This window comes from Sceloporus occidentalis, unplaced genomic scaffold, assembly GCF_023333645.1.
Source record: "Sceloporus occidentalis isolate IW3139 unplaced genomic scaffold, rSceOcc1.0.p SCAF_3, whole genome shotgun sequence".
NCBI lineage: Eukaryota > Metazoa > Chordata > Lepidosauria > Squamata > Phrynosomatidae > Sceloporus > Sceloporus occidentalis.
Window position 1 is genome coordinate 26,883,647 of NW_028316983.1, and position 12,841 is coordinate 26,896,487.

Consider the following 12,841-nt stretch of genomic DNA (forward strand, 5'->3'; position numbering starts at 1 on the left):
ATTAAGTTGGGTATCCTACAAAAAATTCTTATTTAAAGGAAGAGGGAATATAAGGAAGATCAATCATTTTCACTCACACAGACATTGGTCCATTTCCTGTTCTTGGCATCTCTGTACTTTGTTGGTCCAACTCGGACAGCAATTTTAAGATGTTTAATGCAGCCTGGAAAAGGAAAAGCATTCTATTTAAATGCTGTATATAATCTAGACATATACTATTGCATGACTGAAATCATATTAGGGCAATGTAAACAAGAAGCTACAAAAATGTTAATTAAAAGGAATTTAAAGGTTTTTAAAAGATCAGCACAATGCAGCCTGCTCTTGCTTACATCAAACAGATTTTTCTAGTGCTTCTGACATCATATACACAATTCACATACACGCATATCATAACTGTGTAAAGGAGGACTTGGTCCAGGATGAACCTTCTATATGTTGTACCCCAAAATTCAAGCTTTGAAAATGCTGTCCTGCAATTCCTTGTGGCACCTAAACCTGCCCTAATGTCTTTATAATCACGCTTTTTCTCAGGGACAAAAAAAAGATCAGATGCCTTTTGAAAGCCTCCAGGAATGGTGATTTACATTTTAAATCTGTCATAGGCACATACATAAATTCAATGCTTTTTCAAAACCAGTAATGGACTTCTATGTATTTCTTTGTAAAGAAATTTCTCTGCCATTTTTGGATGTCTGTAGAACACCAAGAAGGGTTGCCTATATCTACTTAAACCTTAATAGCAAGTCTGTTTCAAGACTTCAGTCATTAAAACCTTCACAAAACTATACAGGTTTCTGTTTTTTAAGATGTGACGGCATAAAGTTTTTGAGCTGCAAATCTATGGTAAATCCCAAGTTTAAGTCCCAGATGGCTCACTGAAGATGTGTCATATTGACAGGAAGGTTTATGGGCTCTCTTAAGAACAAGAGGTTAAACATTTCACAAATTGCATTTGTGAATTACCCAATGTCTTTTATGAAATGTAGTTTCTTCTGCACTAAAAAAGAAAAAAACCCAGGAGATATACAGTAATACCGACTCTCTGCCCCCTCCATTCTGAATGTATAAGCTGTCATGTATCAGGAAGAGTTATGCTAGCGACTAAGGTAACAATTAATATCTACAAATCAGCTCAGGAGATACTTGCACTTCCATTACCATATCGTGGCAAGATTCAACATCTTTTCCAATTCCATGGCTGATCAGGGGTGGCTGAGAGGAACAATTTATAAGAGACACAAATTCATTCTTGTTGTTTTTGGGAAAATCTTTGTATTCAACCTGAGGGGGAAAAAAGGTTTAATTATTTCAAAACAAAAGTCCCCACTCCACTCATCCTGAGTGCTCCAACCCTCTGGTAAGCAGGATGCCCAAAAGCTCAGTATCCTTCACCAGAACTCTCATTAGCACTACAATTTAGAAAAGGTAACAGCAGCAGAGAAGACTCCAATTTTTTCCTGTCTGTGAATTCAGAACAAAGGAAAATTGTAATCTCTCTCAAGCCTTTCCGCAAGTGACAGAAGACTAAGGGTTGGTTAGTATGTCTAGAAATAATAGCTGGACCAAATTCAGGTTAACCCTTGTGGATCTGTCATTTCCAAATGTATACATGTTTCTGAATCACAATAAATGTATGCAAGATCAGAATAAACAAAGAAACAAAAACCCCAAACCACTGTCCAAACATCTTGCAACAAAGAGTTGAACAGTGGCCACATTTATGCTGAGATGTCGCAGACCACACTGACTATCCTATTTCCTATTTGGAATCTGTAAAATCACTTCATCTTCAAGATTACTCTCAAGATTAATTTAAACAGCTTTTCTTTCCCCTCAGGATTTTTTTCTGATTCATTATGCTCTTCTCCCCAAGTTGACAGTGCATGGTATTCCCATTATTAGTTTGATAAACATGCTAGGGCGACAGCATGTGTGCCCACAGAGAGGGCTCTGAGTGCCACCTCTGGCACGCGTGCCATAGGTTCGCCATCACTGATATAGTCAATGCATGCCATTGTTTTCATGTGGTAAAGGAAAAAACTGGCACTAAATGTAGAAACAAAGACATAATAAATCACATTACAGAAACTGTTTCATTGATTTATATCATGTTTGGCAACCACCTACACCTATATCAGCCTGCCCACATGCTCCCATCAAGCTGTCACATCCTGTTCTGTATTCCCTCTGCATCAAAGGTATGGTAGATGTGTGCTAGAAACAGTGACTCTGCAAGTGGAATGATTAAATTAGGAGATCTCTTGCAGTTACACTTCTTGCTTTTTAGTGAAAAGGGTGTATAAATTAGAGATTTTAGTCTATCTGGCTTCTATTGTTACCGCTGGTGACGTGGGACATCTGTTTAATAAAGCCTCAAGCCAACACAACATATCCTACATGTTTTGCTGTTTTGTCATATATACTTCTCTTTTCATTCTCAAAAGACTGCTACATTTTTGAGAATGAAAAGATATGTAAAACAAATGCCAAATCCACATATCTCACCAACAAAAGGAGAAATTCAAATGCACTTTATGTGCACAAGCTTTCTTGAAAGTAGCTTATTAGAGGTATTGAAAATGATATCAAATTGAAGGGAGGTTGTCTAGCTGCATTACGAATTAATAGGTGGATAATGCATCAAAAATGTAGCACAGGTTCAAAGCCATGTATACTGAAAGCTTATTCTAGTTGGGAAGCTTTCCATCTTAAGGGAAGACTGATGTGAATAAACCTCATCCCTTTTCCAGTAGTGAAATCCCTATGGCTTTGTGCAATAAGATCTTCATCCAGCAATCCAAAACCCATGAAGAGAGGCACTCAAGTATTCTGCTTTTAAACAGTTTACCTGGATTCCCTGAACACCAGAAAGGTAGTTCAACTGTTCAGAGGGCCTAGTGAAAGGTCCATGGGGTACATGGCCTGAGGAGCTGTTTTTTAAAATCGTCTCAGCGGTAGGAGAAGTGCCACCATATAATAGCTCTCTTGCAATCATAGCTGTCACTGTAGCCTTGGCAGGATTGGGGGCTGCCCTACTGAACTCTTTGGTGTGGTGTCCTTGATTGACTCCAACAGCCTGTGCAACCTCAGGGACCATGGGAAGAATGCCAGCAGGAAGCTGCTGATGGCTGAGATAAGGCATCCTGAACTCGTCTTCTTTATTACCTAATAAAGAGACAGAATAAGCAAGTAAAGTGTCATTAACTGGCAAGGATCTGTTACAAGCAAAGTGGTAGATTATTGAGCAGTACATCTAAAATCACTTTTGAAACCCAATTCCTATTCTGGCCTTCTGCAAAACAGTATGCTTTCTGGGACTATTGTGTTTTTATTTTGAAAATGATTTCACAGCAAATAATGAACTTTTTGATATACACTGATAGTCTGGAAAGTCTTCCAGGTGAGTTGACTAGAGTATCAGTGTGGCCAATACAGTATGATCCACATTCGAAAAAATATGTTCTCTCTAAGTATCTTCTAGGTCCTCCAGCTTGAATCTATGGTATGTTTCTTGCAGCAGTTGACTCTAAGAATGTCTAGGTCCTCCATATGATTCTATAGTCAGCTTCCTCTGGAAGTCATTATTAATTTCAACAGGTTTTGTGTTTTTATGATAGGTCCAGGAATGTATCCCCCATGAATACATGGGTTGTACTATACTCAAACCACATTTCCTAAAGTTTTCGTTATAATAATATTTAGCTATAAAAATGTTACCTTTCATCTCATGTAGAAGATGCTAGTAATTACCACCTCATTGCCTCTGATGAAGATTGCTGGGGGTGGTGCGGTACAGTTATAACAACAATTTTGTTTAATAAATATAATTCTTGTTCTGTCATAGATATAATTCTGATTTTCTGAATGTTTATGTGCCTACAGCTAATAAGAAATATATATCACATTTTGAAAATGGTAAAATAAGAGGGCTGGATCTTCCAATAGTACACAGAGGGTTAGGGGACTTTGCTAAACCCAGCTATTTAAAATTATCTGTCTTTCTTGGTGGCCCATGAAAAGCAATTAAGTCACCCTGATTCAGGTACCATTCTTGAAATGAATAAAATGGTTACTTACTACTAGATATTTCTTCAGAACCAGGTTCAAAAAATGTTACTTTTCTTCCATCACCTGGCTTTTTTACTGGTGTCTAGAATAAAAAAAAAATAGAACTGTTATTCAATTAAACCAAAAATGTAAAGTGGGTAATAAATTTAAGATCCAAAATTAAAAATATTATGTCACTGTAGTATTACTCTTGCCACCAATATCAGCAATAAACACTTAATAATCCAAGTCTGTACTGTAAGAGAACAGATCAGATCAGTCCTGACTACCTGCCCACAAAATATTAAACCGTTAACTTTGTCAAGGCAGGTATCTGGCAGCACAACTTAGCAGCTAATGAAATATGTCAATATACAAAGCATTGAAACAACTTTGTAAGTGGTTAACTTTCATGATAACTGAAGACAAAGATCCCAGCATGAGGAGGATGAGGTCAAGATAACCAGTGTTGATTAAGCCAATGTTCCAAGCTTCTATGATTCTATGATTCCAAGAAGACACTTTTTAAAGTCTGACTGATTTTCCCCACAAAAATGTACACGTGCGTTGTGTGCCTTCATGTCACTTCCGACATATGGCAACCCTAAGGTGAACCTATCATGAGGTTTTCTTAGTAATATTTGTTCAGAGCAGGTTTGCCATTGCCTTCCCCTGAGGAAGAGAACATGTGATGTGCCAAAGGTCAACTAGTGGGTTTCACGGCTGAGGGGGAATCAAATCCTGGTCTCCAGAGTCTCCAAAACATACAGGCATATGGTGTTAAACTGTTTTAATTTGTTAAAATGTTGAGTGGATTTTCAGTCTCTTTAAGTGCTGTTTTATGTTTCAAGTTCTGAATTGCTGAAAACTGTTTAAATTAATTTCACTTGTAAGCCCGAGGGCAGGGAACCATCTAACTAAAAAGATTGCATGAACAGCGCTGTGTAAATTTACAGCGCTTCATAAATAAAGGTTAATAATAATAATAATAATAATAATAATAATAATAATAAGGACACTCTGATGCCCCATGATACAGGACAGGAGACAAATATTTTAATAAATAAAATAAATAATGCTTAGGTCACAATTTTAATCCACATGGACAGATGCATTAAGGCCAGGGCTGGCAACTGCAGCCCTCTAGGTTTGTAGCCCACTGGCTTAGTTGGCTAGATGGAGGGCTGGACAATTCCCATTTCTGATTGGAGTCATAACCATAGAAGCTCTTTACCTTTTCTTCTGTCTTTAATGCTGGTTTTGGGGGTTGAGGTTGAGGGACTTTGAATCCTAAGAGCTCCAACATGTTTTCAGCTGCATTGCGCTTTGCCACCTTTTTGTTAGTTCCCATTCCTTCAGCTGTGTGCATGCCAACTTTTACCTAGAAGTAGAAAGGAACAGATTGTAATGACATCTATCCTCCTATTTAAAAAGGGCAAACCAAGCACGGATGAACATTAGCAGACTATCCATTCAAATATAGCTTGACAGGATATTGCAGTGAAGTAAAGATTATTGATTTCAATTCTTCTACAGTGTCTTAATGCTATTTAGTGCAAGCATTGCAGCAAAAAAGAACACACACAACTGTATTTCATAGCCACCCTCTGGAATTTTCTATAAGTGCCCTAAATATTTTTTACATTTTGGAAGTCTCCAGGATCCAAGTTGATTGCAATACATGTACTGTGTATTTTATGCACCAATAAGACCAAGATTCAAAATGAGGGGCCAAAGGATAGCTAACAAATCAATGACAATATTGCCCCATGAGGCTTCCCAAAGGTTCATTTTAATTTTATAATAAATGTCTCATATCCTGAACCTATGAAGAATATAATAATCCAACCAGGGTAAGATCAAGTTTGTAGACAGTACCAGGAGCACAAGGAAAAGGAAAGGAAGGAGACAAATATGAGCTAAAGAAGAAAATGGATATATTGAAATGAAGGGATTTGACAGTGCTAGATGGTGGTATGCATCTACAGAGGCTAAAGGTGAGAAATGGAGAACACTTATTGCTTAACCTTCTATTTGTGAGAAATGAAAACAGAGACAGCAAATTCTGATTAGAGAAAAGGCAAATGGAATTATATTTTACTGTTCAACATATGGCTACTAACATAAAGACAGGGAAAGCATGGGATAAAACTTTTAAAATAGCTCTTTTGTTTATTCAATGTCCAACAAAGAGAAGCAGGATTACTTGTCTGTCTGTTTCATTTGTATCCAGCCTTTCTCCAGACATAGGACCAAAGGCAGTTTACAACATAGAATATAACAAAGTACAGCTAAAAATATGATACAAAAGATTTTCAAGCTATCCTAGCAAAGTGCCATTGTTTTAAAGTAGCTTAAAGCATATTAAAACCTGGCAATAAGAAAAAATACAGCACACATATCTCATTAAAAGGCTCTTGCACACAACCAGTTAATCAATAATGTGTGTTAAAACCAAAAGGCTTTACCTGCAAGTAGAAGGGGAACAGTGAGTAAACAGCCTAGCTTCCTGCAGAAAAGAATTCCACAAACTGGGAATCACTTTTGCTTAGAACCTCTGTTGTTCTGACATGATATTTCAACCAGGAAATACTCCTAGCACTCTTGAACCCATGTACAAATCTGAAGGAGCTTAGAGCTCCTAGTCCCTCAGGTTGCTTCATACCTGGGAAACTATAGCAAAGGCCTCTGCACAGACTACAGAGTGGCTTTAGAACTGGCTGTGGTACATGCTACTATGCAGAGCTAGTATGCGTCTCTTCTCATTCTCCTGTTTTAATAAGAGGTGTGGAGTATGTAACCAAAACTAAGCACTAATAGAGAGAAAGCAAGGAAGAATCCATGTGGTTATCAAATTTTTGTGCAGAAGTTAGAATGGGATTAAATCTCATTGAGTCCCAATTTTGGGATAAAGGTGGGATATAAATAAATCACGACAGTTCCACAGCCCCTTGATTAACAAAAACAGGACTGTCATATTCATGCACATTCTTGTAGTCTCCTGAGTACTATGATACACATTATACTGGACTGCCATTAAAAGAGTTATTGATCTGCCATGTAAACATCTTTTTTTCTGGTTGTTGCCCATAGGTCAGTGATATCCATTCTCTGTAAAATTCACTCACATTTTTCTGAATTCAAATCACTATCTCTATTTTAAACCTTTGAATTCTTGAGTGTGAGATTTGAAGTAACAACCCCCCACCCCCAGTATTACAATGTGCCAGGTATCTTGCTTTGAATAAAAATATCATCACAGACAAGATTAGTCTCTTACAAATAGAAGTGGTGCTACTGGGTTGGTTTTCAATAGAGGCAGCTATGCAGTCAGATTACCTAGAGAAATTCACCATTCCACTCTTATTTTAATAGTGCCACTCCACTTATATTGTATACAGCAAGGGTGGTCAAAGTGTATCCTCCAGTGTTTGCTGGACTGCAACTTCTATCTGCCCTAGCTAGAGCAGTCAATGTTGAGGAATGCAGGGATTTGTAATTCAACAGCAGGAGGGCTGCACTTTGCCCAACTATTCTATTGGTCTGAGGACTTTGATTATTCGAGGCTAAAAACAGACTATAAATTCAAATAATGAAAATGAAACGTGCACACACTATAAACTTAACACACCATACTACACTTCTCAAAGAAAAGAGCTGAACTGCACAAACCTGCATGACAAACTCCCTACGTCTTGGAAGCCCACGTTCCGTGATCAGCATATACTCTGGCTCCTTTTCTTTTTTTGCCTGCTGTATTTGAGCAAGTCTGCTAATAGGATTCATGCCCTGGCCATATTCAGGACTCGTCTGTAGCTTAAATAAAAAAAAAGCAAACGTTAGTAAACAGCTGTTAAACACAATTTCAATACAGTCATATTAAATACACTAGAGGCCTGTGTATTTTATAGAGGCTTGGTCTATTCAAAACTACAACACTAACTGGGCTCATCCAGTGTTACATCTGCACAAGGCAGAACATGCATACAAGACTTGAAAGCACAGGAAGTACAAACCTCTGCTGAAATAGCTACTGGTTTACAAGGGGGAAGCAGGTGGACCCTAAATTTAGGCAAAGAAAATGCTTCCTTTCTGCTGTATTTCTGATTCAAAGAGGTACAAATGAAGGTATCCAACATGTCCTTGATTTCATCAGTGTATACTTCACTTTCCTTACCTTGACTATTGATTTTGTTTTCTTTTTGATTCGTGGCTTCATTTTCTCAACCATAGGAAGGGGAGGCAGTTTCTTCAATTCCTCTAGGACTGCTATCGCTGCATTCTTCTTTGAAATCTTCTTGCTCTTGCCTTCACCCTCACCCATAAACTCGCCCACAGATACTTTTGTTACAAAGCTCTTCATATGAGGGGGACCACTTTCCCGGGTCACCTGTTTCAGAGGGAAAAACTGAGTGAAAGCGTGATAAACACTTATTAAAAATGGTAGAGTATAATGGTTGTAGCAAACTTCATTCACATGAACTATATAGTAATGGGGTGAGGGTCAGGGACAAGGATAAATAAATCAGCATTGTTGATAAACCAGGGATTTTTCCCACTACTAAATTACAGCACTTTGATTCCACTTTTAACTGCCATGGCAACATCCTATGGAATCCTGGTATTTGCAGTTAGGGATGAGTGTTTAGAACTCATAGCCAGAGTGGTCTACTGTCCCAACCAAGCTACAAAACCTAGGATTCCATAAAAAACAGCCCCAGAAAAGGATATACTATAAAGCAAGGGCACTGTAAAAACTACTTTAAAAGTACATTATCCCACCCTGTTGCAGGTTAAATATACAAAGCACATCTAACATTAACATGCTATAGAGACATTTCATTGTTTTGACAGTTTTATTTCATTATACAGTATTAGGTTAGTTTCTTGGGACGTAAGACTTACAAGTACAGTGGGCCCTCAGTATCCATTGGGATTTTGTTCCAGAACGCCCCCGTGGATACAAAGATCCATGGATGTTCAAGTCCCATTATATACAATGGCATAGTAAAATGGAATCCCTTATATCAAATGAGAAAATCAAGGTTTGCTTTCTAGAATTGTTTTTGTGTGAATATTTTTGAAGCGTGGATGGTTGCATTTGTAGATGTAGAATACATGGATACAGAGGGCAGACTGTATTAAGACCTATACAACTTTTTACTTAAAGAATCAAAGCATATAACAAATCTTGGCATGCATTTACCCTAACATTCAACAAATACCCAAATATTAATTCACAGGAAAGGAAGAAAACATTTTGCCAGAAAGAATGACAAATGACATGAATGATAAATCTGTAGCTGATTTTTTTTTTTTTAAAAAAAAGACAATTTCATACCATGATCATTAAGATAAATGCAACCTAACGCTCATGTCTGGACAGTAACAAAACCATAGTTAAATATTGACAAGAATGAACCACAGTGAACCTCAAGCACTTCCCCTCCCATTCTGTTTTCCTGCACTGCTAGGAGGAAGATTTCAAACTATATTTAAACCAATAAGTTGTTTTAAACAATTATTCTAAATGGTTGCTTAAAAACAAGCCAGCATCAAACTGCAGTTAGGAACAAATAGAGGATGAAGCTTCCAAACTCCTCCTGGCTGTACAAAAGGAGAATAGGGGAAAGGAAGGATTTACAAGTTTGAGGCTTGCTGAAGCTCACTCACATTGTGTTAAATGGCTTAACATTTTATCTGAACTCTGCCAACAAATTCAGCTAATCTAAGCAGACTCCTCCTCCCCTTGGAGGAGAGAGCTTTCCTCCTTCTCACTGCAGCCATTACAGCTGTTCCTGAGGACTGGGGGATGCTCTAAAATGGTGTGGGATACAAGGACTGTAGCAAAAATCATGGGGACTCCCACCCTCTGTGAAAATGGAAATGTCCTCAACTCATGCACGAGCTTCTTTGGGTTCAAGCTTTATCCCATATGTTAATCAACCAAAGGCATATTGGTGGCATCTTCTATTCCCTTTCAATATTTTATAATAATTTCACTCTAACTTCACTTAACTTTTTCTTTAATAGTTTTAAGATGTGAAAAAACCCTACTTCATCCTGGAAAGAGAATCTACATACTTTCCAGTGTACACCTTTAAAGGTCAGTTGTATCTGACCCAAGAGAATCCTAACAAATGTACTCCTATCTCCAATATACTAAAATAAAACCATTTTAGAGCAATTAACTAAACCTACCTCAAAATTCACAGGCAAGTTCCTTTTAAGTGCAATCTCAAACACTTGGCTTATTTCAGATTTATTGAGATTTTCATCATCAGGTTCTCTCCCATTAATCTAGGAGAAGAACAATTATATTGAAGAGGTTTCTCGTACAGCTGTCATACCGGCTCACTGACAACAATACTGCCACACAGATTGCAGGGTTAGTAGAGGAATTTTAAGCATGATTGCGGCAGAAGCAGATTAAATGGAAAGCTCAAGGAGGTTTCTTACAGAAACTGCCTGACATGCAAGTCAAATGTCCCAGAACTACCCCATTATCTGAAAATCTAGGCAGGTATGGTATGGAAAAGTGTATAATTTTCATGTCTAAACAAAATTATATGCAGTCATCATGTAAAAGAACTGGCAAGCAAGACCAGAGTTTTAGTATGATCAGAGCTTTAGCACATGCTGCTTTCAATTTGGAAAGATCAAAGTTATTCAACCATTTTCATTTTTTTGTCTTTCCAATCACAGGTCATTATCTGAAAGATGACATTACTATTTCAGTGAGCCTCATGCTAGCTTTGGGCATATTTGTTTTCAACAGCAATCCTTTCCCACCTCTTCATGCACTTTATCACAAACCACTTTTTAGAAAGAAGGGGGAGCTTTCAGAAAGTCTGCATTATGGCATGCCATTATGCAGCAGGAATGTTACAAAGAATTAAGAAATGTAATCAGAAGGGTAACACTACAAAACTACTAGTTTGGAATAACCATTTTTCAGCAGGAACTGCTGTAGTTAGTTTGGCTGATGACCTTTCATAGTTTCTCCTACTCAAACATACATCCCATCTGTTTTTGTCTTAAAAAGTACTATCGAGACAGGAGTTTCATTTGGCGTAACTCTCTGTATTGCCAATTCTAGGACAAGTTTCTTCATTGCAAGCCAATATCTTGGAACTTTTTCATATCAACATGAGCACAACTGATTTTTATATATATGTGTGTAATAACTATATTAACAGTGGAAAATGTGTGGATTTTGGATAATGGCTATTTGTTAACCAACAAATTCTGTACAGAAGAGATAATGGCAGAATGCCAATTTATAAAATCCAGACGATGAGATTCTCTGTTTGAGTAACTTTATCATGCCAGTTTATAATCAGAACATTTAAACAAACTTCTACTCATTCATAATATAGCAGTAACTTTAACCTTAATCAAAGCCATGCATATACAAATGTCTGAACATTCTTCAGACAGCTTGTAATAAGTATGCTGATGAAATTATCTACAACATGCCCTTGTATCTACAGCAGCCAAGCACAAAAGCCATGCTATGCAGAATTACAGAACATAAGCACAGTCATACCCTTTCTAATGGTTATCATGCAAAATTAGCTAACAGCAGCTAACTAGAGTATAGAGAAAAAGAGATCAGGAGAGCTGAAGCAGACAGCAATTCTAGAGTGTTAACTATGAACAGGGAATCATGAAAATGGTAAATGAAGGAAAAATTAGAGAGACTGATGCTATTTGGGAAGTGCCGATAGAACTTTAGCATAAGGTACTGAAGATGTTTTGCATACAGAGGTGATAAGATACAGGGTTTTGATCTCTGAAAAGAGTCTCAGGTAGCAGTGCTGGAAGAGCACCACAGCCAATGCCCTGGAGAAGTTCTGCTGATCAAGATAAATAGTACTAAAGTAAACAACTTAATTAGTTTCAAAGACAATGCAAAATTAATCTGTACCAAGGCAATAGCAAATTAAGCTCAAATTAATTTCCTTTTATAGATGCTAATCATTTTGGGCCACTAAAATGGTGAAGGGTCTGGAAACCATGCCCTATGAGGAACGACTTAGGGAGCTGGGGATGTTTAGCCTTGAGAAGAGAAGGTTAAGAGGTGATAGGATAGCCCTGTTTAAATATTTGAAGGGATGTCATATTGAGGAGGGAGCAAGCTTGTTTTCTTCTGCTCCAGAGACTAGGACCCAGAACTATGGATGCAAGCTACAGGAAAAGAAATTCCACCTCAACATTAGGAGGAACTTCCTGACAGTAAGGGCTTTCAACAGTGGAACAAACTCCCTCGGAGTGTGGTGGAATCTCCCTCCTTGGAGATCTTAAAGCAGAGGCTGGATGGCCATCTGACGGGGATGCTTTGATTTAGATTTCCTGCATGGCAGGGGGTTGGACTGGATGGCCCTTGTGGTCTCTTCCAATTCTATTTTTCTATGATTCTATGCAGACAGTCTTCTGTCTGTAGCTGAAGTGTATTATTAAAACAGAATATGGAGTACTGTACTTCTTGAATCCTCAGAATTACTGAAAAGATTCACACTGTATTTTCAAAAAAGTGATAGCTTTATCAATAACTGTTGGTCAGCAGCATTGAGAGGACATATATAGAAGACACTACCCCCTTAAATACATTTTGTGGAAAAACAGGCCTTCACACGTCATTTCTGTAACATCACAAAGACTTGGTACTGGCTACTACACTATCTGACAGCTAGTTTGGTATAGCAGAGACCAGGGTTTGAATCTCCAATCGGCCATGAAAACCCATAGGATGACCTTGGGCAAGTGATTCTCTCTCAACTCCAGAGGC

The 12,841-nt window shown here is 37.8% G+C and overlaps 1 protein-coding gene across 9 annotated transcripts in view; it reads right to left on the reverse strand.

Moving 5' to 3' along the window:
• Nucleotides 1-12,841, reverse strand: part of STAU1 (staufen double-stranded RNA binding protein 1) — a 52,782-nt gene that overhangs the window by 5,310 nt on the left and 34,631 nt on the right. For 6 of the 9 annotated variants that reach the window (XM_089513859.1, XM_089513854.1, XM_089513860.1 and 3 more), the window contains 8 exons: nt 10,252-10,350; nt 8,228-8,458; nt 7,723-7,866; nt 5,285-5,431; nt 4,081-4,153; nt 2,852-3,168; nt 1,162-1,284; nt 78-163 (listed from right to left, as the gene is read on the reverse strand). In XM_089513859.1, the coding sequence (XP_089369985.1) occupies nt 78-163; nt 1,162-1,284; nt 2,852-3,168; nt 4,081-4,153; nt 5,285-5,431; nt 7,723-7,866; nt 8,228-8,458; nt 10,252-10,350 (1,220 nt within the window). The remainder of the gene's footprint in view (nt 1-77; nt 164-1,161; nt 1,285-2,851; nt 3,169-4,080; nt 4,154-5,284; nt 5,432-7,722; nt 7,867-8,227; nt 8,459-10,251; nt 10,351-12,841) is intronic. The other 3 variants (XM_089513861.1, XM_089513863.1, XM_089513862.1) reach the window with 3 other exon arrangements.